Genomic DNA, 27,448 nt, shown 5'->3' on the forward strand with positions numbered 1-27,448 from the left:
CTACTCTGCAAAAATGGAGAAGCAGGGAGGCTGGCAAGGTGGGTCAGATGGTAAAAGTGTTTGCCACACAAGCCCGGTTATCTGAGTTTGAGCCCTGGACCCCAGCGGTGGTGTGCATCTATGATCCAGGCATTCTTATGAGGAGGTGAGAGGTGTAGACAGGAGAATTGCCTATAAATTTATGGGCCAGCTTCCCTGGAGTATATAGCACACGGCGGGGACAAGAAAGACAGAGGAGAGAACTGCCAGTTGTCCTCTGACTTCCATAGCATGTGTGAACCCATTCTCTCTCTCTCTCTCTCTCTCTCTCTCTCTCTCTCTCTCTCTCTCTCTCTCTCACACACACACACACACACACACACGTATTTAATGATAAATAAATGGAGAAGGAGTAAGAGAAGGCAAGTCAGGAGGAGTGGCTCTCTAGGGCCTGGCATTCTGTTTCGGGTCCCTAGGCTGACTCAGAAGTCTTGTTAGAGGCAAAAGCAAAGACACACTGTGGGGAAGGGAAGGGACAGAATGAACAACTCAGAGCATTGGCAGCCCTCTGTGCCTGCCCTGTCCACTCAAGTAGATCCTTTCAGGGAGCCTGGCTGCAGGTACATGGGAAAGGCCCTCAAGTTCCTGGAATTCTAGGCCTGCCTGACTCATGGGTAGTAAGTAGACTTATCTTACATTCTTGAGGTCTGGAACCCTACAGAGGGCATGGCCTGTGGCTTTCCCTGTACATAGGGCATATCACAGGAGCCCTGCAAATGCACTCTGAGGGACAGAGAGTGACTTAGGACTCACCTGGCTCTGGACTGTGGATCCCAGACCATTCAGCATCTCATGCAGAGTTCTTAGTTCCTCAGTTAAAAAATGGATAAAGAGAAAACAGCAGAAGGAAAGGCCATAATGCCTCTTCCCAGGGTGACCAAAGAGAGGGGGGGAGGAAGGAGGGAGGGAGGGAAGGAAAGAGAGAGAAAGAGAGAGGGAGAAGTCTGGTTGAAGTCTGGCAGAAAAAAGGAAGAATGAGGCAAGGGCGGTGAGTAAGAGCCGTCCCAGAACCCAGAAGAATCAAGAACACACTTTAACCTATGATATGCTCAGGCATTTGCCACTTCTCATGGCCATCCTAGGATGCAGCTGCTCTCTTCTGGTGTCAGTTCCAAGAATACCCACAAGGAGGCTCAGAGAGCAGGTATGTGTGTGTGTGGGGGGTAGGGTTTGCATCAGCCATATAGCTGGCATATGACCGAACACCCTTTGGAACCCCAATCTTGATCTCACCAGCAAACCACAATGGACTAGACTCCCAGGTGGGTCTCACTGTCCTCCCCTATGTGGCAGCTCTGTAAGAATTCAGAAGAATAGCTCTGGAATGAGGTGAGCCATTCTACTAGGCTCTGAGAGAATGTGGCTAGGGATTTGTGTAGGGGTATAGAGGGTGGGGAGTTAAAAGAAAGAAGAGAGAGCAGGTCAGTGGAGAAGGAGTAGGGTCAAGGTAGGGAGGAAAACAAACAGGGAGATAAAGGCAGGTATAGGAGGAGAGCTTGGGAGAACCAGGAAGCAGGGAGAACGACAGAGCTGAGATTTGAGGAAGTAAAAGAGAAAGATGGGGGGGGAGCAAGAGGCAGGGTTCTAACCTGTCTAATCTTCACACAAATGCAAAATGCCTGCCCAGGACAATAGGGAACCAGAGGCCCCGCAGTCTGGGAAGCATAATAGAAGAATGAAATGGAGCAGGGGACAGATCTTTCTGGGTGTGAAAAGAGAGTGACAACAGGGCAGGGGCCACCGCAGCCTCACGGGGTCAGCACAGGGAACTGTCTTGCTGGCTCTGGTTTCTCCTCTTCCCTGGCTTGGGCTCCAGCTGGACAGGCCAGGCTATATGTAATGGAGAGGCCTGCCTAGGAACCTGAGCGAGTCCAGCCTGTCTTAGGGGATGGGGCCTTTCCGGGAACAGTGCTACCTCACTGACAAGAGCTGTTTTCCAGGTAGAGAAATTAAGCTGAGTTAAAAATAGCCTCCCTAGGCCCTTGAATCTCTTGGCCTAGGCCCTAGCAATCACCCTTCTCCCTCCTGGTAGATCTGGGGGCTTGCCCCTGTCCACTGTAATTGTGCTGGCCAAGCTGTCCCTATTCCTTCCAAGTGACTTGGTTGCATGCCCTTGCCTGGCTGTGCTGACGCTGGTGGCCTGGTCCTCACCACCTGTCCCAGCCACCCATTTTGCTGCCTCCTAGCTGCCTAGGTCTTTTTTCTTTTTTCTTTCTTTCTTTTTTTTCTGCCTAGGTCTTTAACAGCTCCAGGGAGGGGGACGGGGGCACACCTGAGTAGGAGTTTGAGGAAACTTTTTGTTGTTGTTGTTGTTGCACAAATGATAGTTTACCCACCATGAGTTTAGCTTGGGGTCCATCTGAGTCCCTTTGGGGAAAGCTATCAGAAGGACCTCACTGACAGAAAAACCAGACACTGGGAGGTGCCCAGGCTGTCTCCCTAGCACCTTAAAACTCCATAATCTCTGTGCAGAGAGCAGGTACCAAGGAGCAGCTGTCCAGCCAGAAGATACTGCACTGGATGGAGGATTCCTAGGAGGGAGGCTCAGTGTTCCGGGAACATTGTCCCACTTGACAGGGATGGCCTAGAGCAGCAGCCTAATATTTCAGGTAAGATCCTGGGACAGGAGGCCTTCCCCAGCTCTGCTACACAGTAGGGCTATGCTTCCACGCCCCTTCCTTGCTTCTGTCATCCTGTCTTCCTACTGATGGTGAGAGATGATCTCAGCTCCGGCTACACGTGGCATTCAGAATCCAACCTCTGGTACTTCGGAACCCCACAAATAGAGGTCCCACAGATTGTGGCTGTGTGGGTTTGGCTCCCAACTAGGCCTTTCATCCCAATAGCCACCCAGACCCACTGGGCTTCAGGACGTTTGTTTGCACCCTGGATGGAAGGGGCATAGTACATGCAGGTACATGCTGTACAGGGGACCTAGAGTGAGCAGCTGGGAACAGGATTGGCTCGGGGCCGATGTTGGAAGCCTACTGACCACAGATTCACAAGAGTATGGCCTTAGAGCTGGGCTAGGGATTTGGGGACTAGGGAAGTCTTCAGACATTCCCATTGTCACTTGCCTGGGAGGTTGTAGCTTGAGCCACCCCTCTTGGGGCTTGTGGGCACTCAGCCTCAGGGCCTCCTTCTGATGGGTGGGTGCCTTGGGCCTCCTGCCATCAGTCCCAGCTTACTTTGAGCAAGCAAGGCCTGCCACTGGCCGCCCACATCTGGGTCTCCAAAAAGGCCTGAGGCCTGTGGGACCGGCTCCCCTGGTCCATGCTTCCTCATGGATAGCCTTGCCTGTTGTCTCCCTGCTTCCATGTCAGCCCATTTGGAAAGATTTCTATCTCCCACATAAATTATACCTTTAAAGGGATAATTCATGTGTCTTGTTTGTTATTAAGCCAAGAGCAATCAGAACAGGGTCATCAAGGCCCATGGAATGGCGGGACTCTCAGTGGAACGCAGGCAGTGTCTGTCAGAGCTGCTCAGATGGCTGTGAGGGTTTGATGGACATTTTGAAATAAGAAAATGAGCCCAGAGATTCAGTATTTAGGACAGAAACCTTTGGATTAACATTAAGTCTTTGCTCCCATTTGGCCTTTTAGGAGTATAGGGGGACATCTGCTTAGTGTAGTCTAAGCCCTGTGATAAGTTACTCACATGCTCCAGTTCCACACAGTCCCAGCACACCCATGGGATGGGTTCTGCGATCAGTTCCTGTTTGACATGTCAGGAAACTGAGGCTGACAGAAAGTGACTTGTTGAGTGATAGCTAGGGATCAGCAGAGCCTGTGTTACTCCTCAGCCCAGCTCTGGACCCTGTGTGCCTCCAATGTCATCTTGGTGGACTCCCCACAGCAGTTCTTCTCTGAGGACAGCTCTTGTTCATACTAGGCAGAGAGCACCATGCAGGCTTGGAATATGGGGAATACAAGAATGGAGACAGGCCCCTTACCTGTGTCCCCAAACATAAGATAGGCCAAGCCCAAGAGTGTAGTGACTGAGAACTGGACACCTTACAAAAGGCATGGACAGCCATTCTTATTTCCACTGGACCTCCAAGCTGACCTGGGAAATAGGCTGAAGTCAACCTCACTACAGATGAGGCCCCAAGGGAAGTGGCTTTCTCAAGGCCACACAATAAGCAAGAGGTAGGTCTAGGGCTTTCCCTTTTCTATTTCTCTGCTAAGTGATGAACAATCTATATCATGTGTTTTGTTAATAATCCTCCCACTTATCCACATACTTACTCAGTTATTCATCCATCATCCATCTACCCTTCCATCCATCCATTCATCCATATATCCATTCTTTTTTATTTATTTATTTTTTTTGTTTTGGAGACAGGGTTTTTCTGTGTGTCCCTGCCTGTCCTGGAACTTACTCTGTAGACCAGGCTGGCCTCAAACTCAGGGATCCACCAGCCTCTACCTCTCACATGCTGGGATCAAAGATGTGTGCCACCACCACCTGGTATATCCAGGCATTTTTATCATCTATCCGTCTTTCCATCACCCATCCAACTATCCTCCACCATGGGTCCACCTACCCACCCCCACCCATCCATTCATCTACTTACCCTTCATCCTTCCATCAGTCATCCATCCCTCCATCTATCCATTCATCCCTATCTAGCCAGCCTTTATCCAATCTTATCTTCATACATCCACCCATTCTAGTTTCTAATTTATCCATTCTTCTTCATGAGGAGGCTCAGGACTTGAGCTTTGACTAAATGGTCATACTTTTGCTAAGACAAAATTTAATTGTTTCCTAGGAGGAGATCCCTGTTCCCATCAGATGATGAGCTACTGACATAACATTTCCTCTGGAATTCCTACTTTAGGATCCAGCCCAGGCTTGGGTACCAGACAGAGTCCACATCTTCGTGTAGATGATGCTTCTAATGCCCCTTTTTCTGTCTGATACCATCTTTAAAATGCTCTAAGTGATGGACTTGAAAAAATTTAATTTCTTCAGACATGAGTCCAGAAATGGAAATTCCCTTAGTAGTGAACCCAGGCAAAGAAACTGAGTTTGTAGATTAGCTGCCAGTCCCCAAACTTAGAAACTCGGGATATTCCAACTCCTTTGCCTCTGATGTCCAGGCCCCTGCACATGGAGGTCTTGGAACCTAAATTTTTGTCTGTCCCACCACTACCATCACCATCACCACCACCAGCCAAGACATGCAGCTGGTATTTTTCAGAGCCACACCCACCCTGTTGCCTAGAACCCATGTTTTCCGAGGCGCACCCAGAGCCCCAACAGCAGGCCGCCTTTCCCCCTGGGAAGGGGTGAGCCACCAGGAGGCTGGCCGCGCTGAAGTACAGTTCTTTATTCTAGAATTTGATGTCAGCCCAAACTGAGTGTCTGATGTGTGTATCATCAGGGCAACTTGGTGCCCAGCGGGCAGGTAAAGCTGGAGTTGCCACTGGGATTTTAGTTGACATTCCTAGGAAGAGGTGTGCCTAGGGTACCACCTCTTCGCCTGAAGGCCATGGCTTTTCCAATGGCTCTGGGAATCCCAAGCCATGAATGACCTGGGAGGAGCACAGCTGGGCTCTGAAAGGTAGGGCAGGCAGGAGCTAAATCACTGCCCAGGGCAGGTCCAGGGTGTGGGGATGAATCAGGGGGCCAGTCCACCCAGGTACCCTGGGGCTTGGCAGATCTGGGTACCAGCTTCAAAGCCCTGTGACTCAGGTTCAAGTTCCTCTTCTTCCCGTGCCCCCTAATCTATGGGTAAGTGCCTGGTATTGGACTAGCTTAGAGGCAGTGCAGTCCAGGGTTGGACAGTCTACTTTTGTTTTGTTTTGTTTTTTATAAGCTAGATGGCAAAGGGCACACTGAGGCTTGACTCTTCTGAGTGTCTAAAGCTACATCCATCAAGGCATCTGAGAATGAAAGATTTCACCTGGGAGGCTTTGAGGTAGAGCCAAAGAAGGCCCCATGGATGGCTTCTGTCACTCACTGAGATGGACCCCATGGAGTAGATGCTCTCCTGTAAGGGAGGTGTGTGTGTGTGTGTGTGTGTGTGTGTGTGTGTGTGTGTGTGTGTGTGTGTGTGTGTGTGTGTGCATGCACATGCATAAGTGTAGGATATTACTGGAATTGTGCCATGGACCAATTCCCACAAGTATGTCCTCTGCTGTTCTACATTACTGGGTCTCTCCATTGTGAGCTGCACTTTGGTTGGGACCAGTCACCACATTTGCTAAAACACCATTCAATGACACACCAGATAAGAGGTGTCCTGAGACACCTGGATGATAACAACTTCAGTTGGAAGTCCAAGACTGGCCCTAGTTTGGCATAAGAATGAAATAGCTCAACAAATGCCCATGTTGACATTGGTCTGTGTGAGTCTGAACATGACCTGTTTCTCCTGCCTTGTCTCCTCAGTGCTGATCTGGGCGCCCCACACCCAACAGACCATAGCCAACATCCTTGCCCCAGTGCCACACATCCTTTCTTGATTCCTACCTGATTTATTCTGTCCATTTTTCAAGGTTCACTACAATTTTGTGCTTTGTGTTTTGTTTTTATTTCTGAGGTACTAGCTCATGTAACCAAGGGTGGCCTCAAACTCCCTACATAGCCAAGGCTGACCTTGAACCCCTGATCCTCCTGCCTCTACTCTTGGAAGTGCTGGGATTATAGACATGTGCCATCAAGCCAGGCTTCATCACAAGTGTTGTCTCCCCTAGAAAGTACCCTCAGCTCTATTCAATGCAGGAGGTCTAACTCTCCTCTGAATACCTGCAGGTTGTCTATTATAGCCATCTCTGGCCAGGCCTTCTCTTGCTTCTCACTGGGGTCAGGGGGCAGGCTAGTGGCTGAAAACTCTGCTCCCAGTGTCAGGTCAAGTTAGGTTTGAATCCAAGACCCACGTCTCATCTCAAGTGGTCTTCCACTTTCTTTGGGTTCAGTTTCCTTCTGTATGAACGGATGGTCATGGATGGCAGGGGTGAGGATTCCACAAGAAAGAGTCAGCTACTGATAGCAATCCACATTACTGATCAAATCTGATGACATAACACTCAGTGCTCACAGCATAACCTTTTGAGGTATGTCAACTTGTTGATCTCCAGGTTCTAAGAGGTCCAGGTGCTTTCCCAGGTATGTTCAGGGCTCAAATCCAGTCTGTATGAATGAATTCCTCCGATCTTCTTGCCCTTTGCCATTTATGTGATGACAACCTCTCTCCCAGATTATGTATACAGCTATTCTAGATAAACTAGAAACAAGAGTCAGTGAGGATTGCCTTAGCCATCCTTGCCCATGTCCCCTGGGCCCCTCAGATCTGATGGCTGTTTCTTAGCTATCACAAAGTTCACGCGCATACCAGATTTGTGGACTGATGGCTGTACAGTTTGGCATTCTGGTTCAGTGTTCCAAGGACAGTGCTGATCAGTGTCCACTGGGGATGTACCAACATTTGTGAGGCAGGTGAGGTTTCTAAGTTGCCCAAAGAGTCCCCAGGAGACTGAAGGGGAGAACTTTTAAGTCCAGGATAACCTGGAGCTGCAGGTGTTGGTTAAGCTTCCAGCTGAGAGAGCCATAGGCAAGCCCCATCTCTTGTCCGAACATCAAGTCTGTCTGCTACAAAGAGAGGGTTTGGTGGGTACTTTGGAGACCACCAGAAAGACCCTTGATAGAGAGCCTTCTATAGGCCCCCTCCCCTGGGGAAGAGCAGAACTCGGCCTGCAGAGGACACTGAGGAACTCCTGCTCCTGGCTCCCTTCTCTGCTAGGACACCATCCACTCTTCACCTCCACAGCCTCCATAGAGACCAACCTATGCTTGTCAGGGGACTCTAAGAGTTAATCACAGCTGCTGCCTCTGAGCCCATCCCACATGCCAGACACTGCACCAAATGCTTTGCTTGTATTGTTGTTCCCTTTTGTCATTTCCACAGAAAGGTCCTATTGTTGTCCCGTCTAACAGATGAGAAGCCTGCAACTCAGAGAGTGAGGGAGGCTTCTGGATTCTAGGTCTACCTGCTTCACAGGGTTCATTCTTAGCGACCATCCCGGCAAGGTGACCTTATATATATTACAGAACCCTTATGGGTGCTGCATAGTCTTAGCCTTATTTTTAGATGACGAATAAGTATCTGGTCCAAGGTGATTCATCTAGCAAGACAGAAGTGAGACTTGAACCCAACTTACTGGGAACTCATGGCCTGAATTCTCAAGTTCAAGTTAGATTTTCCTGATAGTGCCACAAAGTCCCCCAAAGCATGCCCAGGAGGTCATGGGTCTTGATTTTGGGGCTGGTAGGAGAAGAAGCTATCCTTCATCTTGACCTCTAGGACTTTAGCAGCAGAAATCCTGGGAGCTTGGTGGGGAGGAGGTGGCTGTTTACTCACCGTGATGGGTGGTGAGGTGAGCGGTGACTCAGGGAAGGAGGTCCTGAGTGGACGGTAGGCCAGGCCATTGTTGGGGTCCTCCAGGAGGAGGAGGTTTGTGTAAGGCAAAGCTGAGTCATGGCAGTGAGATCAGACAGGGAGCTGGGGTGACATAATGACTTCACACTTTCATCTGGGTCTGGCAAGGAGCCTTAGGCCCAGGCAGGCCTGGTGGGCCCAACCTAACCGGTCAAGCACACTTTCTCCCTGGCTGTCATAACCAGGGTTGTCCATGAGACCAGAGAACTTCCCCTCAGGCTCACTGAAGTGTGGCCGGAATCCTCAATTCCTACCTGACTAGGGAGGCCCTGATATAGGAGCCAGGAGGGATATAGTGAGCAAAATCTCAAGTTACCTTTGTGTGACCTGGGGCTCTGATATATATATATATATATATGTGTGTGTGTGTGTGTGTGTGTGTGTGTGTGTGTGTGTGTGTATTTATATAATACATATATATATATATGTATATATATGTATGCATGTGTATGTATATGTATATATGTGTGTGTATGTGTTGTATGTATGAGAGCATGTGTATATGTGATGTATGTGTGTTTATCTTTCTGTATGTGTTCATCAGCATATCTGTATGGATACAGGTAGAGACCAGACATCAACCTTGGGTGCCTCTCCCAGGAGCTGACTACCTTTTTTATTTTAGTTTTGTGAGACAGGTTATTTGTTTGTTTGTTTGTTTGTTTGTTTGTTTGTTTGTTTTTGAGACAGGGTTTCTCTGTGTAGCTTTGGAGCCTATCCTAGCACTCGCTCTGGAGACCAGGCTGGCCTTGAACTCACAGAGATCCGCCTGCCTCTGCCTCCCGAGTGCTGGGATTAAAGGTGTGTGTGCCACCAACACCCTGGCGAGACAGGGTATTTTACTGAGACCTGGGACTTGCTGATTAGGCTAGGCTAGCTGGCCAATGAGTGCCAGTGGTCTCCCTGCCTCTATCTCCCCAGTATTAGAATTATAAATGTGTACCACCATGCTTGGCTTTCTTCCCACTCCCTGTCTCTTGTCTGTGGATGCTGGAGATTTGAACTTAGATTCCTGTGCTTGCCCAGCAAGCATTTTACCAACTGATCCATCTCCCTACCCCAGGTTCTTTGAGCTTTGACAGCCTCAGTCCAATGGATTCATACAAGGAACTAAAACCAAAACCAAAACCAAAAACCAAACAAACAAAAAACCCAACAACAACAAACCAATGACTCTTATCCAAGGGCTGGTATTTAGTGAGAACTGGGAAGGATTGAGTGGATGAGAGTGACAGCCACTACTAGCCAGAAGCCCACCACTGAAGAGAGGGCTAAAGAATACTAGCCTTAACCACCCTGGCTACAGGAGCATGTACCCCAGGTTCCCAGGTGGGGTGACTTTGTCTTACAAAGATCTACCTCACTGTGGAACAGCTACTGGGGAGAAAGAGAGAGTCATTCATTCCTCCAAGGACTGAGGCAGTGGAAAAGTGTGCCATCCTGCCTGGGAGATGCACTTGGCCTCCTGGAGAGGCCTCTGCCTTTACTGCTCAGCCCTCTTTAGGTCTCTATCAGAGAAACTGAATGTTGCCAAGGCCAGGCAGGCAGCTGAACAGCCTTCTCCAAGGGGAGATGGGCCTTATCTCCCCAGATAAGAAGCTCCGAATGGACCCTGGAGGTGGAGAGGTCAGGGAGGGCTCGCTTGCCTCAGGCTGACTATAAAGCAACCACTTTTCCTGGGACATCCTCAGCCTGAGTCAACCAGGGGTTGAGGCTGCTTCTGAGTTCATCATGCTGCCCAGCCTTGGAAACCAGGCCTCAGGCACAAGGGAGGTCCAGAATAATGACTTGGTGATAATGACAGCTCTGTGGGGATCCGTGCCCACGTGCTAAACACTCCTTGTCTTCATCATTTGATCTTCTAAACAGCCCCAGGAAGTGGACAGGGTGTGGCCTGGGACTGAAGCTCAGAGAGGCTGTCGGCTGCCTAGGGTCACACAGCCAGGAATGGCAGAGAAGGGTCTCAGGCTCTAAGGTTGAGGTCCTGTTCACATGTAGTAAACAAGCCAACTGGCCCTACTCTCTGTTAGAGCTGGGATCTCTGGGATTTGGGGAAAGGGACCCCAAAGGCATCAGCACTTACCTGTGACAAGGAGTTGGGCAATGTGAGTGATCTGGGAATGAAGGCACTAACTTGAAGACCAGTGTGCATTCTGTGCCTGGCCCTATGTTGGCCAAAAGAAAAGGCAATAGGAGCTAGGGGCTCGGAGGGGCAGGAGTGCCTCTGTCTAGGAGCTCCGGGGACTTTCCTCCACATAGGAGAGACAGTTGAACAGGGCTGCAAAGTCTGTGGCATTTCTAGTGGTTTCCAGAGTGGCATGGAGCATCCTAGGAGAGGTGTGGAATAGCTCCTGGCATTCAGTGGACAGCGAGCAGGCTGCCAGGGTCCTGAACACCAAGCCTGAGCCTATCTTTCCTGCAGTCAAGTTGGAATAGGAGGGAAACTTTGTGGAGCAGGAGACTTGTGGCTGTTGCTGGGGGTGAGTGAAGAGGGTTCCAGTCCAGTCCAGGTCTGAGGAGGTAAGACACTTCTTTCCTACTCTTCCCTGGGGCCCTTCTGGACTTTCAGAACTTGCATGGTTATTTCTTTACTTGTAGAGCCACCTCCTGCCTCACCCCCACCTGCTCTATCTTTTGAGAGATAGCCCAGGCTGGATCCAAACTCAAAACCCTATGGCCTCATCTTCCAGCTCTTACTGGGGCAGAATCCATATCCTATAAGTCCCATCCTCCTGCCCCTGGCCTGAAAAGAGAAGCGAGCTTAACTCAGTTTCTCTCTGTGGCTCAGTGTAGGACTATCATGTAGCTCAGGGGACTAAGGTTTGTTGAACCAAGGTGTTTTATTTTTCCCCTCCAAATAGTGCTGAGTTTTTGCTTGCATTTTCCCCAACAGCCTCTGGAGGGCGCCCTGCGGCTGGCAGCTATGGGCTAGGGAACAGAGGCTTAGGGATGCGAAGTGAGGGACAGGTGGAATGTTCTTGGGATCCTCCAACCTGCTTCAACCTCTTACAGGGAGAGAGGGAGCCTGCTTCATGTTCCAGGGGACAAAAGCTAAACCCGAAAACTTACGACCAAAGCGCCAGTCCTGGCTTGTCTGATCCATGCCTCAGTTTCCCCTGCTGATAGTATCTTACACAGGGAGGAAAAACGCATACCAGGTCCTTGCAACCTTGGAGTGTTTATCTGCACGGAGAAACCGAAGCTTCTTGAGCCTCCCTCAGAGATTCACCTGCTGCCACCCTCGCATTCCAGGCCACAGAGCCCACGCTGTCATTTCCCTCCGATGTGCTTGTTGGGAAACCTCATGCCGGGGGCGCGAAGCGGTCCAGCTTGTGTGGCTTTTCGAGTAGGCGGTGGCCATGGTGCTCGGCCCGCCCTCGCCTCGCCACCAATTTTGGGCAAAGCAGCTGGCAGTGCGCTACGTGACGGCTATGAGTCAGCGCACAGGAATGTGGAGGACGCTTTGTTCCCGGCTCACCAGCGGGACGAACGTGCTGGGGCCCGGGCGCGGTGGGCCTGACATCACCGTGCGGCTGCACCGCAGCCACGTGCGCCCTGATCAGGGCCGCCTGCCTGGAGCTGGAGCCTCTGAGGGCCCTGCAGGCCCAGCCCCCGGGACGCCTCGTGGTACCCAGTCCCTAAATGGTGCAGACAACTCAAGTCTCCCTATGACTCACCGGGGAAGACGCCTCTCCTGCCCTCCATTCCTGCCCTCCATCCCTGCTTCCTCATGAGACAGCAAGATGGACTGAGCCCTCCAGTGTCCCAGAGGAGGTGATCTGGGGCCTGTGGGACACGCTCACATGCAGGCTGTTGTGGGAGAAGGAAACAGGGATGAGATCTTCTCCTAGTCCTGACTCCAGTTTGACTGTTTTCCCTTCCCTGGGCCTGGGCTTGTCCTGCAGGCAAATCATGTGCCCTGGCTATTTTGCCCTGTCCCAGAGTCCTGAATTAGGTAAAGGGTGAAGGGTCTTGAGAAGTATGTGAACTGCAAATGGCCACATGGACGGTCCTAGGTCATGCCTGGGTCTCTCTAAATGCAGTGCCATCTGATGACAGAGCAACCCTGAGTGGTAGATGCTGTGCTCTGTGGATATTAAGGCCCAGAGACAGGAAGCCTAGGCTACGCTAGTTCTGACATAGCAGTTAGCAACCCAGGGTGGTTTGGGCTCCTTCTCTTTGTTGGATGTGGATCCTTTTCCGGGCTGGAATGTCACAGGGACCTCCCAAGCTGATGCATACTGCCCAAGTTTCATTCTGGCAAATGGAACCGGAGTCCTGAGGCTCCAGTGGGGGTTGTTCTGAGATGGAGCAGTGATACCCGAGTCAGAGTCCCCTCAGCTCCCATCATCAATTGCCTCAGTTTTTACCTAGGGAATTTTTGCCTTGCCCATCCCTGCATCCTTGAGGGCAGAAACCAAATAGCCTAGCATATGGGTTCCAGGACAGGCAGGATGGCACCGGGCTGCAGGCAAGGCTTTCTGGATGGGATGTTTCTCCTTTATACTTTTGTCCTGTTTTCTCCTTTCACCTGCATGCTCACTAACACCAGGACATACTGCCCTAAAGCTGGCTGGAGGCCCCAGGGCCTCAGTTGGCCTGGGAGCCTTTGCAGGAGGTGGTCTTTGTTAATGCTGTATCAGAGACTCTGTTGTTGAGCAGGTTTTTGTGGGGACCTCACCAGCTGGGAACCCCAAAACTCTGCTTGGGTCTGTTCCAGCATCCTGGAACTGTATTCTTGAATTCTTTGGTTTCTGTTCCTTTCAGATTGTGTGTTCTGTGTGGAGGAAACACAGATGAACTGTTCACCTTAGCCTATTGTGGTGTGTGTGTGTGTGTGTGTGTGTGTGTGTGTGTGTGTGTGTGTATTCAGTTTTAACAAGGTCTCATTAGCCCAGGCTGGTCTCAGATTTATATTTGTAATTTACAGGCAGGGTTGCATGTACGTCAAGCTGGCCTCAGGCTTGCTATATAGCCAAGGGTAACCTTGAACTTCTGAGCCTCCTGCATCTATCTCCTGAGTGCTGGGATTACAGGCATGTACCACCACTCCCGGTTAATGCAACATTAGGAATTAAACTCAGGGCTTTATGCATGGCCTTGTTCGCCGTATCTTTGCTTCCTTCCTTCTTCCTTCCTTCCATCCTTCCTCCTAATTTGGTGCTCCATTGTGGCCTCCCTCCATCCTCAGCTGACCCCCAGTGATGGGTGCTGACCAAAGAAGCCAAAGCCCTGGTTAATTCTCAGTCTGGTATCTCCCCTCTATGGTCTTACACATGGCTACACCCTGAGAAGGCTGATGCCAAAGAGGTTGGAGTAGGTCCCTGGCCTCCTTGAAGCCTGAGGTCCCAGCATTTAGGACAGTGTCTTCTTGTCAACCGTGTTGACGCCTCACTTGCAAATGTTCAGTTTGTGAGCTGTGTGCAGATTTGTGAGCTGTGTGAAGAGGCAGAGGTCACCAGCACAGTGACTTAATGTAGGGTAGACAGGGTTAGCCCGTTCTGGGGCCTCTGCACTTCTACTGACCCATGCTCCTCTGCACCTCAACTTCAGTGTCTATTTATGGGAAGCAGACTACTCCCTTTTGTGAGCACTATGAGGATTAGCAGGTACAAGTATAACCGCTGGCTCACCACTGGCCTCTGGCTTTAGCCTGCACCCGAAGCGACCGCCATACCACCACCATCAGCCTTTACATGCAGTGTGTCCATGACAATCCTTTCACAGACCCCTTTTTGGTTCCAATGAGGATGTGACATACTGTTCCTGCTCAGACCCAACCACTGCAAGCCAGAGATGAAGGCATAGCCAGTTAAAGAGAATCTGTAATCTGCTTCATGGGGAAGCTGATGGTCTTTGAGCCCCTATGAACTCCAAGACCCAGAAGCTCTAAGGACATGGGGTGACAGGTGAGACTAGAACAAGTGTCTGCATGTGCCCCACCCCCTGCACAATTCTTAGCACTTGAGGGCCCCGCCTTATCCTGGCACGCTTGCCTGGATTCCTGCCCACGTGGTTTCCCCTCAGCCTCTCCCTCACGTCCCTTGGCAGAGCATCCCCAGATGTCTGCATTCCTCTGTCATGAAGACGGCCACTTTGGGGCTGGGCCTGGATAGGACATCCATGCATGCTGGCTAAGATGTGTGGGGACACACCTGCAGGCACCTGTGTCTCTGTGCCCATGTATGGCTGTGTCTCTATATGTTCATGTGTGTGCCCTGGTGGAGAAGCACACAACAGACATAGATGCTGTGTGGATATGCATGAGTGCACTTCATGGTGGGGGGCTCTACTAAGCAGCATCCCACTGGCCTGGGGACAGGGACCCGTGCTTGTGCACCAGGGTACATGCATACTTTCTGAAGCAAAGGGCCCTTGCATGTGGAGGGTGTTGTCCCCAGCTATGACCTTTCTGAGGCTCAGCTCATAGCTCAGGGAGGAAGCTAGAGGAATGATGAGAGGAAGGTCTGGATGAGGTCAAACATGAAAAGTAATTTGCCTAGTTGGGCTGAACCCTGCCTATGTGTCTCCTTACCTTCCTTTAGCTCTCACAGCAGTCCCAGAGCATAGGAAGGTGGGGGAGACTCTTTCTGGTCAAGGTTCAGAGAGGACCAGTTACTTGCCTATGGTCACCTGGCCTGCAAGTGGTAGAGTTTGAGTTCAAAGCTCTGCTTGCTTGATTCTGGAGGCTGTAGTTAGGATGGAGAGGAGGGGACTGCAAGGGCCTAGACAGTAGGACCCGTGTACAGGGTCATGCCAATGCCCAGAGAAGGGAAGGTCTCAGAGCCCCACCTACCCGGGCTGGGAAATAGACAAGCATGTAACAGTTTGCATGTTATAGTTTACATGTTCTGGGCCTTGGCATGAGGTTCTCGTTGCATGTAGTAACTTATCTAGCCTCTAATAATCATGCTATTATTAAGCCCTTATTATTTTACTATATTATATTTATTATACAATAATTTGTAATGATGCTAATTATTATTAATAGTCTATTTGCATTTTAGATATGAAGAAACTGAGGCACAGATAGGTCAAAGAAGTTTCCTAAAGTCCCACAGCTGAGAAGTAACACAGGTGGGGCCCACTTTCTGTGACTTGGCTCCAGGGTCTGAGGGCACAGCCTCTATGCACATTTCTGTAGCTGGCTCTTCTCATTCAGGAGACCTAAGCCTCGTTGCTAATGGTCTTCTATGCCATCCTACACGTAGGCCCAAGAAAGCTGAGGGAGGCTTGTACTGGTCACCTACCCCACAGAAGGTGAAACTGTGTTTGTACTGGAATGGAGTCTGGACCCATGGCCTAACCCCACACAGGACTTGGCTGCCCCAAGCTAGCAAGCACCAATTCTTTCCAGGTTGTAGTTTCTGTTCCATGCCCAGAGAGAGCAGTTATGAAGGGCTGTCCCCAAGTTGCCAGGTAGGGAGTCCTGGAAGGAGGCGGGGCAGGCCTGGTGGTTGGCACAGAGTAGGCAGGCAGCTGAGGGTGAGGCTGGGACAGGGCCGAAGTCGAGGCTCAGGAGCCGGTTTTCCCAGGCTATGTCTGAGTAATCCTGTGTCTATATTTATCTCCTCTTTTCTTGGGTGAGCAAACAGAGCCTGATGCCAGGCAGGGCTGCCACCCCCACCCCATGCCAGCACGTTTCTCTCACCTGTCAGTGGCCCTTCACAGTGCCACAGCATTGGCTCTGAGCATAGCTTGGCCCATGTAGGACTTATAAGGATGCTAAAACCTGTGCCTTCTGTGATAAATCTCTTTGTGGTGATCAGATGCTCCAGACTGGGTGGTTATGGTTGTGGCCTTGGCAATGGCTTAGGTAGCATTGGTGTGGGGTGGAGTGGGAAAGACCTACCCCACTCAGGAACTAGGGGCTTCTCCTCGATATTAATTTTCAATCCTGCCTTCACACTGGTCTACATGCGACAAGACTGCTTCCCTCTAGGACCTGAATTCAGAGGAGGAGGTTTGAGGGCACAAAGGTTTAGGGTACACTGACACTGAATGGTGACATTATGGTCTTGAGTAAAGAGTTGCTCTCTGACTCAATTTCCCCAATTGTCAATGCTGTGCTTTCAACCTTCCACAAATCTTCCGTGTGTGTGTGTGTGTGTGTGTGTGTGTGTGTGTGTGTGTGCATGTGTTTGCACATGTGCATGATTTATGTGTGGATATGTTTCTGTATGTGTGCACATATGTCTATGTGTATGCGTGTGTGCACACAAGCACATGGAGGGCAGAGGCTGACAACAGACATGTTCCTCAATCACTGTTTACCTTATGTTTTGAGATAAGGTCCTACCTAGAACCCTCACTCAGATAGACCAGTGGGCTAGAGAATCCCGGAGACCCTTCTGTCTTCAGAGTGCTGGAATTAAGGCATGCTCTGCCATACCCGGCTTTTTACATGGATTCTGGGGGCAGGGGTCCATACTCAGGTGCCCATGCTACTTAAGTGGCAGGAACTGAACCATCTCCTCAAGCCCCCTTCCCACAGAGCTTGTAAGCACCATATCAGGGGCAGTATGATCTGATTGGTGGGAGGGGATCTGCTGAGAAGGGACACTCAGTTTTACTTGTTTTACCTTTTTAGCCTCAGATCCACAGCAGTGGCCATGTATGCACACAGGCCCGCAAGGGGAAGGAAGGATGTGTATGTATTATGGATATATGGGCAACACATGGCATAATGGGTACAAGGCAAGGCAACATGGAGACATTAATGGATTCTGCAAGGTACATGCAGTTTAGGGTGAATGAAATGGTTGGGAAGCACTACAAGGTATGAAGGTCACACACTTTGCTAAGGCCCATTCCAAGAGCAGAGGGGACAAGGCCGCTGTGAGATCAAAGGAATGACAGTAGGCACTCTTGTCAAGGATGATGAAGCCTGTCTCAGGTCCTGGGCCCCATCACCAAGACCTCATCCAGGATTGAGGGATGTCCCCATGACCAAATAAGCTTCTTCCCTCACTCTGGTTTTTGCCCTGATGGTGCCACATTCCTGACCTTGGAGAGCCCTCCTAGACCTTGTGCACGTGCGCCGAAGCCCTGCCTGCTCCCAGACTGGATTAGGTAGAATCGGAGGACGTGCCGGGCTGGCAGGCTCAGGGGTGGGGCGGGTACCAGCACACTGGAGCTGCCCTATGCCTGATAGGGACTGGGTTGCAACCAGGCCTTGTATGGCTCTGCCAGAGTAGTTCGGCAGCGGCACCCATTGGCTGAGCTGGCACTCCCAGCCGGGGCTGCCCGGGCCCCAAACCACTGGTAACCAGAGCTGCCGGGAGCTAGTGGATTAGCATGCCCGCCTGCCCGCCTGCCTGCCACTAGAGCTGCTCTTTTCCTTTCCTAAAAAGGCAGAGCTGGGCAGAAGAGCTAGATAATAGCACTTGGGCCTGGGGTAGGGTGGGGTGGTTCAGGTGGATCTGTGAAGGGTATGGGAATCTTAACCCTGGCCTCAGGCCAAGCTCTTCCTGGCCCCGGACAACCATTTTGTCATCAGGAAGAGGGCAATTGTATCTTTCTAAAATGGATGAGGTCAGAATGGGAGTATGGGATATGTGACCTGGTGTTCCTTAGCCTCAGTGGAGGTCTCAGGGCTACAAAGACCCAGACTCTCCACAGACAGCTAGTCAAATATGGAGATCATGTATCAGAGCCCAGGCTCCCTTCTATGTAAAAGCTGACAGTGTGATAAGTGTCCTTCTCCCAGGGACTCGGAACACCGATGCTGAGCTCTGAACAAATGAGGCCCCAGGCGGCAGTGTCCTCAGGCTCTTGCCCCTGTGGCCTTCCCATCTCAGGCTGGCCCAGCCCTCTGAGGCTATCCTGCCTAGAGTGTCCTGTCCCTAAAGTCTTTAGAACAGACTATGGGCCCCAAGGCCTGAGCCCAGAATGGGTACAGTTTTAGGAATGAGCGCAAGATCTCCAGGTCCTGTGGACTTCACCCAGCTCTGGCTGGGGACCCAGCAGAGGTTGGCCAAGATGCCGGGCAAACTCAGCTATCGCTGTCCTGGGATGCTGGAACCGATGTAATGGGATTGTGGCCTATCGTGTGTGAGAGTATGATCTTGGGTACTACCTTCATCTGTAATAAACATGCATTCTGTCCCTTTTACTTCTTGAAGGGGAAGGGCTCGTGGCCCCTGCAAAACCCTGGGATAACCACATGCCATTGTCTGACTGGTTTGTCACTGAGCCAGTGGTAGGCAGGAGATAGATATGGAATTCCCACAGCCTGCTCAAGAGAGCTGCAAGTGGACTCCAAGCAGAGTTATGCAGCCTGACAACCAGCATTACCCTGGAGCCAGGGAGGGACTGGAGGATAAGTGGGGGGGGGCACATGGGTTCCCTAAAAGGCTGCACTGGAGCCAGCCATAGCAAGAGGATCTCACCCTGTAGCCCAGGCTGGCTGCCAACTTGAGATCTTCCTGCCTAGGCCTCATGAGTGTTGGGATTACAGGCACATGTCACTATACTTGGGGGAGCTTTAGTATCACTGTCACTACCTTTGGCTGTTTTCTTCTCTAGGAATGGCACCTGAACTCACTATGCTGGGTAGTTGTCAGGGCTACAATGTGTAAAAGTCTGGACACAGTGCCTGGTGCGTCTTTTCCTAGAGCTGGGCATGGCTCTGCTTCCCTGCTGTCTTGGATGAGTATCCCTAACTCTGTGTTGTGTCCTCTCCATTTCCGGCCCTCCCCATTCTCTGTCCCCCCTTAGGGTATTCTCTCCAGGCTCCATTACTTATTCCTTATCCTCCTACACCCTGTGATTTCAGCATGGGATACCTTCTCTGCTTTCCACATCCTCTTCAGGCCATTTCCCCTGTTCCTGTAAACGTGCATCCCCTCTGAGGGTGACATCACTGTCCCTGGCCCCTTCCGATCCCATCGTGGTCCTCTGCTTATTTGGCTCAGTTCCAAGAAGTCCTAACCTTGTGTGAAGCAGAAGCTGTATTCTAGCAACCCTGCTCCCCTCCCTAAGACCTGGCTGTGTGGCTGGCTCGGGCCAGTGATAGGAATAGAAGGGTGTGTTTGAGTCACTTCTATGTCCGTGCAATGGAATAGCTGACACCAGGTAAGGTAGGGAAAGGTTTATTTTGGCACACAGGATCGGTGGGCTCAGTCCACTGTGTCAGAGAGGGCATAGGTGAACAGTGCACTTCGCCTCATGGGCCAGAAGGTGCTCATATTTAGGGTGGGTTTTTCTTTCTGTGTGACTCTTCTCTAGAAGCATCTCATAGACACACCCAGGGTGTGCCACACTAATCTCCCAGGTGACTCCAAATCCAGGCAAGTTGTTAATGAAGACAGACTATGACAGGTTACTTGTTGCCAATTCCTAACTCTCTGTCTTTTTTCTTTTTTCTGCTTCTGAGGATCATGGGAGTCAGGAATGGAGTTGCCATTAGTCTGGGTCTCCCAAGTCACTGGAGTGAGCAGAATTCTTCTGCTGATGCCCATTGAATGTACAGTGAGGGAAGGAAGAGACTCTTGCTGCCTTCAGCCACTGAATGTCAGGCCTGCTTGTTCCAGCAACATAGCAGAGCCTGTTCTGACTGATGTAACCTGGCTTCCAGACCTGCCATCACTAGAGATGATCCTCACTTGCTACCTGCACACCTGTCTGGAACCCGACACTTACATCCTAGTCTTTGCCTCTTCAACAGCTGTGGTCCATAGGCTTCATTCACTGTGCCCTCACTCTGAAATACAGTTTAGGGCAGTTCCCTTTTCTCTGCATTCAAATGGTATTGTGTGACCATGGCTTTTATCTGGTTAGGTTCCCTCCCTCCCTCCCTCCCTTCCTCCCTCTCTCTCTCTCTCTCTCTCTCTCTCTCTCTCTCTCTCTCTCTCTCAACTCAGCACAAGCTAGAGTCATGTGGGAAGAGAGACTCTCAACTAAGAACATGCCTACATGAGATTGCCCTGTAGTTAAGTCCCTAAGGCATGGATGTGGGAGGCTCTGGCTCTGGTTCTCTGTGAGCAGTGTGACCCTTGGGCAGATGGTATAGGGAAGCAGGCTGAGCAAGCCATGGGGAACAAGGCATTAAGCAACATTCTTCCATGGCCTCTGCTTCAGTTCATGCCTCTGAGTTCCTACCCCAACTTCCCTTCATGGTGGACTATAAGCTATGGATGAAATAAACCCTTTCCTCCATGTGGTGGTGTTTGTCACAGCACCGCAAACTGCTTCAGTGTCTTCCACACTTTCCGCCCCCTTCTGCACTTGCTGGCACAGTCTCACTTCTTCTCTTCTCCACTCACGGTCACTCTCTGCTGTGGGCTGGCAGAAGCCATGCTTAGGAGAATTTTGGTACCTATGGTCTGGCTGCCAACTGCCATTGGAGAAACCAACAGCAGAGCAGACAGTGACCACAACCCCCCCCCCCGGACTTGCAAGACACCTTCCTTCTTTCCTGGAGACGTTCTCTCACTGTCTGCAATGCTCACTCACATCCTCTCAGGTCTCTTTGGCTTCATCTGCAACTTCCTCCGGTGCTTCTACTCAGTTGACAGAAAAATCCCTCATGGGAACTATGAACGGTCACTGAGACACGCTGACTTCTTGCACTTTTTGGGACTCCCAAGCCTCCTACCCTCACCCCCAGGCTTCTCTTATTCCACCAGCTACAATGTTCAATATTTTCTCCCCATAATCAATCAATCCATCACTCTCACAACTCTCCTGCTACTGTCCAGCTGCCCGTGTCTAGGTCTATGACAAGGTGTCCCTTCCCAACTTTGCCTCGATGGTTCTACAATACCCACCCATGCCTAACTTTGGCCATACAGCTCTCAGCATGTCTGCAGAGGGCCAGCCACATGCCAGGAATGGTGCTGGTCCATGTTTTCCATAAGTTGGCATTGTTCCACTTTGCCCAAATAAAGTCCGTAGTGCTGAACATCTGGCTAACACCGTGTCCGAAAGGCCTGCTGTATGGCTCATTAGCCTAGATTCATTTCCTTGCTGTCATAGGGTCTTTCTAGGAAAGCTTTCCTGATATTCTGACTTCTTGTGGACAAGAGCCTTTGCTTTCTGTCACTGCTGAAATTGAGTCTGTGACAAAGTGACTGCCCACAGTCTGTTCAGATGGAAGCTCTCTGAAGGTGGGCCCTGTCTCTCTATCATCACTGCACCCAACACTGACAGCCTTCACTGGCACTCAATGTTGACTACATAAGACAGGAAATCACATTTTTGCCATCCTAGCTATCCCAGCATTGTTTCTAAAGGCTGTGCATAAACTGTCATGGGCTTAATGTGTTCAAGGTATCCTTGGCTTCCCCGAATGCACATCTAATTTACTTTTCACAATTGCCCTTCCTTCAGACTTAGAACATTACCTTTTTGTTTCCAGATGAGAAAACTGGCACAGAGAGGTTAGGTGACCTCTCCAAGCTCACACAGGCAATCAGTGTCTATGTCAGGGTCCGTCCTATAGCTGGTTAAACGGTGGCTCTCAAATATTGTCATAAGTCATAATTCCTGAATTCTGAGAGTTTCCCTATTTGGAACAGGGGCCTTTGCAGCTGTAATTAAGGATCTTGAGATGAGAACATCCTGGATTAAGGTGGGACCATAAGTCCAATGATGAGTATGTTGGGGAGAAGGGAGCATAGAAGTGTGGAAGAGTCATGAGATTGGATGAGTCTAAAAGCCAGGAATACTATGACTTACCTGCAGCCACCAGAATCTGAGGAAGGCCAGGAATGAAATTTCCTGCAGAAGGACCAATTTGGAAACACCCAGACCTCTGATATCTCCCAAGTACTAGCTGGGCCCATTCTACTTAGCTTCAAAGATCAATGAGAATGGACATGTTCAAGGTGGCATGGCCATAGATGAAGATTTCAGACTCCTGTGTTCCAGAACTGTTGGGGAGTCCATTCCTGTTGTTTAAAGCCAGGTGAAAATTGGCTATTCAACCCTAGGGATGAATTCTTTCCCATGGCTTCTTTCCCATGGTGGTATACGGAGGATTTTATTGACAGGCCCAGAAGTGAGGGAAATAAATGAAGTCCCAGGCTATGTGACTGTGACCTAGTTATTTCCCTTCTATGGGGCTGATTGCTGTATAGTAAAACGAATGCTTAGGACATGCAATGTTTCCCTAACCCTCTAATCTGTAGTCCTTGAGAATAGCCACGATAGGGCTGCAGAGATGGCTCAGTGGTTAAGAGCACTTGCTGCTCTACCAGAGGCCCCGAGTTAGGTTCCCAGCACCCATATTAGACCGCTCACTTTAACTCTAGCTTCAGGGGTCTAAAGCCCTCTTCTGGCTTTTGGGGTCACCCCTTCTATGTGGCATACACTTACACAGACACATAAATAAAAATACATTTTTAAAAAGAGGAAGAAAATCCATGAGCCAGACCAAAAAGGCTCTGTTGGGAATTTTCAAATTTATTCCAACGTGCTATTTTTTTTTAAAAAATATCTTCAGGCTGAACACTCAGCCCAAGCTGTAATAAAGGCAATTATTATACTTGTAAAAACGTCTCATTCACAGTACAGATGGGATTTACAAGGGTCACACACACCAATACTGAGCGATTTTTTTTCCTTTTGTACAACAGACACTGTGCTTTAGACCTGCGTGGATTTCTGTATGAGTTTTTTGTTGTTGTTGTTTTTCTTTTGCACTGATGAATACCATACCGACAACTGCAAGACACAAGTGTAGAAACTGGAGTTTAAATAAAACCACAGGCAAAACTACCCCTCTCCAGTGCGATTGCTGTACATATCTACAGTACAAGTTTTGGAATGTATTGCCATTTAAGAAAGTGGAAACTCTCTACAGACGATTTCACGCACAGAACGCATACACCTTTTCAAAAAACAAAGGCAAAGATTTATCTTACAGGGCGTGAGTATCTTACATTTGCCTATACGGTTCCCTTTCTTCTTGACCACCACATTTAGTAAAGTGATCAGTAGTGCCCAAGCAGTTTTCAAATGCCAAGCAGACAGGGACCACAACACAGAAGCAGATTTGGCGGCACCGACTTTGGGAACTATCTTAGACAACACGACAGAGCAGATCAGTCTCCCAGGACTTGACCTGGAAGAGTCAGCCAGAGCAAGGACTAGAAGGAGACTTCAGATCAGACATATTCCTTCTTCCTAGTCCACTGGGCCAGGCAGGAGCCAGCAATACCTAGAGGAAGCTGGGAGTCTACGCTCTTAAGAGGTTTCCCCACTGAGCCAGGCAGACTTTGTGTCTGGATAATAGGCAGCTACCTCTGTCAGAACCCCTGGAGGGTCTTGGTGCCTGGGACCAGCGAGTCGGCTATAATGGGGGTGGGAAGAGGTGGGCCTGCCCTTGGTGAGGAAGGGGTTAGTATTCTGAATAATGTAAGGTCACCCAGTAAAGGGCATCTAGGGGTCAGGCCTCAGGGACAGGTGGCTTGGAACCACCACCCATGGAGAACAGGATTTGACTTGAGACCTTCCCAACAGTCACAGGTAAGGATCAGAGACAGTCTGTGCCAAGGAGTGGCCATCTTGTTTTGCTGTGTGTCAGCAGATCCCACACAGATGTCTGAACTAGGCTGTCATCACTGACAATAGTGTCACAGGCAGACTGCAAAGTCGGAAGTGGCCAGTTGTGGGCAAGGAGCCCAGACTGTATTCCTGGAGTGAGAGGTTTTCCAGAGGGAGAAGGTGTGTGCAGCCTGGGGCCATGTGCTTGGGGGATGGTGGAGAGAGTTTGAATGAGATTAGAGCTGTGCCTGGTAATGGCATCCATTGCAGCCCTCTGGGCATCTGTGTGGGGCACTAGTCCCCAGGCTAGAGTCTATCTGTGTATTCTATCCCTGTCACCTAGAGACAAGTCTCTAATTCCTAGCTTTGTTATATCCCATTTCCCTGAGTTGGCTGGGCCCAGTAACTGTGGGGACTCTCCATTCTGTGATCATACCGTGTTTGCCACTAGACTGCCAAGGGAGAGAAAGAGAGAGAGAGAGAGAGAGAGAGAGAGAGAGAGAGAGAGATGAGTCAGGAGAGTAATACTCTGGAGAGAGAGAGAGGTGGCTATCTCAAGGTCAGGAGCTAGCCTGTAGTCTGTGAACAGGAGATCTTGCCTAGGGAGCCATCAAGCCTGGGTTGAGGAGTTCAACTCCTCACCTCAGCTCTTAGTATCTCCAATCTGTGAGGCCTGATTAGGGCTGAGGGGCAGATGGAAGGAAAGCTGTGACCTCCAGCTTGTGCTGACCGGAACTCAGGCTTTTACACCCTTCCTCCCAGTGTCCCAGCTGGACTTGACAGCTTCTCCCAGGTGTGCCAGAGACTTACAGCACGTCAAGCATCTGAAGGTTGTCAGTTTGATACCCATGACACCCTGTAGCACAGCACAAGGCACAGGAAGCCCTGGCTTATGGACTCTTACTTTTTAAGTATTGGATCAGACACTGAGGACAAACCAGGTGATTGGCCTGGGCACTGGGCCTGAGGCTGGCTGATTTGACCATCCAGCAAGGACCACACATGTATGGGCACAAACTGGAGAGAGTGAGAGGGTTGGCCCAGGATGGTGAGTTCACAGCCTTGTCTGTATCTTCTCAAGTAACAGTCTCAGCATTCACATGCCCTGCCTGATACCCAGCAATAGGCCTGTGCTTTGAACACTGTGACAGCAGTATCCAGCATGGCTGGAACATGCTTTGTGATTTGGGGACAAGGCTGTAGGAGGTGCCTCCTCACCACTGTCCCTCCCTCTCTCTCTCTCCTTTGGAGAAGGCAAAGAGCATTTCTGTAAGGTCTTTGAAACAGTAACTGTATTTTTTTTGTTTGTGTTTTTGTTTTTTTTGCATTCAATGGGTCAAGTTCTATATTTCAACCTGGGATTTAAATTTTTTGGTCCTATTACTTTTTCTTTTTGTCAAAGCAGGTTTTGCCTTGGGAACTGGAGAAAAATTCAAATGACTTGGGACAATTCAGAAATCTTCCAAGTTGAGAGAAGGAAATTTGAAGAGATTGGAAAAAGTACCAAACACCATCTTTGGTTTCTATGTGTGTGTCTATGTGCTCATGTGTAATCCAGCCATGAAGAAAGTGCCTGCCTGCCACACTTTGTTTCTCGGGGACAGAGGTGAAACAGAATTCAAACCCCAGGCTCAGAATAGGCCTGGACTAGGAATATCTCTAGTCTTGCCATGGTTCCTTCATCCTCTGGTATTTCTAAATATAAAGGAGCCAGTCTAGGGCCAGGCCCAGGAGGCAGAGACCCACAGGTGTGTAGCAGAAACCTGGACTCCTGTATTAGCCCTGGGGGAAGGTGAGTACAGAGGGAGACGATGAGCCCACAGTCCACACTGCATCCCCCTCATGCTATTATTCTGTACTGAGATGATAGCAAAAAGCGGCCTTTTGTCCTGATTCTCACAAAACATAAGAAAAGATACTGTTCTTAGGGTGGGAGGTGGTGAAATTGGTTTCTGACTGTATTGGTATTTTTCTGCCTCGGAGTTCTGGTCATTCTTCAGAGAGCAGTAGCTACTAGCTGGGTATTTACATGGGAATCTTAGGCATCTCTCTCTAGAAGTGCTTGCCTTTGAATTTAATTATACTTTTCCCATGCTCTTTTCTTCTTTCCCTCAGTGCAATGTAACTTCTCATGGGCCTTGAGGTGGGACAGTTGCCAGTGTGGAGTGTGGCTGTGGAGGTGAAGAGGCCCCTCCTACAGCCCTGTCCCCAAAGCACAAACTCGTCACAGCCTCAAGCTCCTCAGGGGTGTTTTGTTTTTTTATGGATGTGTGTGACTTGTGTTGTTTCTTTTCAAGCAACAAAAGGTCTAGAAAAAGGCACAGATAACTGCATATGTGGAACAATATAACAGATGGGTCTGAGCAGGAGCTGTGTGGACTGATGGACAGATGGACAGACGGGAGAGGATGCCCATGGGAGCAAGGTGACTCCAGGAAGTTGGCTGGGAATGTCTGTTGCTGAACACTGGAAGCCAGATGAAGCGGCTGGAAAGGCTAGGTGCTTGGGGGGCCACTGTCTTTGGGCAGGAATAGAGGTGTCCTGGGCTCCCCACTATGTAAGAGCTCAGGGGAGCCTTGACGGGTCCTGGGTTCCCCAGAGAGGTTCCTGCTCCGGGCTGGGAAATGCGAGGAGGCCTCTGCTAGGCAGTCCATGGAGCTGCTGCGGTCCATTGGCGGAAAGCTTGAGGCCTTGCGGTTGGCCAGTGTGTGTGATGACTCCAAGAGGGCGCTCCAGGATGGTGCTGCCTGGTGGCCCCGGGGCAGCTGTGGGGAACAGGGGCTGTGTGTGCCCATGGGTTCTGCAGGGGCTTCAGCCCTCTGAGGTTCCCAGTCAGGAGGTCTTCCTGGGCCTCTGCCGGTCCTTTCCTCCTCCAGCTCTGAAGAGAGTGTAAACTTGGAGACCTTGGCCACAGGGGACACTGATGCTGAAGGGCTCTCTGTGGGACTCCAGCGACTGCGCTCCTGGGCCTCTCGGGCTCCGGTTAGGTCACTGCCACCCCCTGAGAAGCCACTGACCCAGGCTGCACAGGCCCCTGGAAGCAGTGTGGGGTGGGCTCCTGGCCGGGCCTGTACCATCTGGATCCCACCGATGGGAATGAGGGGGCAGGGGGCGCGGCTCAGGTGCTGGGAGTGCAGAGGAAGGTGGCTGAAGAGGTTCTCCTCACTTCGACTAGGGAGGTGGCCATGGAAGTCATGAGGGGCAGAGAATGGTCGGGGGAAGACAGGAACAGGGCCAGCTGAGCAGGATGGACTTCGGGTCTCAGTCTTCTGCTGGGGTCAGAAACAAGACAGGGAAAGGCAAAGGTTACACGCTTGGCAGGTGCAGAACTGAGGTCTAGAGTCATCGAGGGCAGGCCGGCCTGAGATCAGAGTAAGGTGGATAGTGGAGCTGGAATCGGGACTCCCATCGCAGTGCTCAAGAGCTTCCTATGGGCAACTTAGAAGTAGATGTTGTTCCTATAGCTGCAGT

General features: G+C 50.4%; 1 protein-coding gene and 1 long non-coding RNA gene across 3 annotated transcripts in view; one reads left to right on the plus strand and one right to left on the minus strand.

Annotated features, from left to right (window-relative positions):
• The first annotated feature begins 1,190 nt into the window (after nucleotides 1-1,190).
• LOC118238296 lies at nucleotides 1,191-25,478 on the plus strand. The gene is made up of 3 exons (XR_004768169.1): nucleotides 1,191-1,301; nucleotides 2,512-2,648; nucleotides 25,383-25,478. It is a non-coding gene; the product is annotated as an uncharacterized LOC118238296 (long non-coding RNA).
• Nucleotides 22,875-27,448, minus strand: part of Hivep3 (HIVEP zinc finger 3) — a 109,314-nt gene continuing 104,740 nt past the window's right edge. Inside the window, exon 8 of one of the 2 annotated variants that reach the window (XM_027399128.2) lies at nucleotides 22,875-27,246. In XM_027399128.2, the coding sequence (XP_027254929.1) occupies nucleotides 26,473-27,246 (774 nt within the window). In that variant the 3' untranslated portion in view covers nucleotides 22,875-26,472. Of the gene's footprint in view, nucleotides 27,250-27,448 lie in introns of both variants that reach the window. The other variant, XM_027399126.2, reaches the window with a different exon arrangement.

This window comes from Cricetulus griseus, chromosome 2 (genome assembly GCF_003668045.3).
Source record: "Cricetulus griseus strain 17A/GY chromosome 2, alternate assembly CriGri-PICRH-1.0, whole genome shotgun sequence".
Classification (NCBI taxonomy): domain Eukaryota; kingdom Metazoa; phylum Chordata; class Mammalia; order Rodentia; family Cricetidae; genus Cricetulus; species Cricetulus griseus.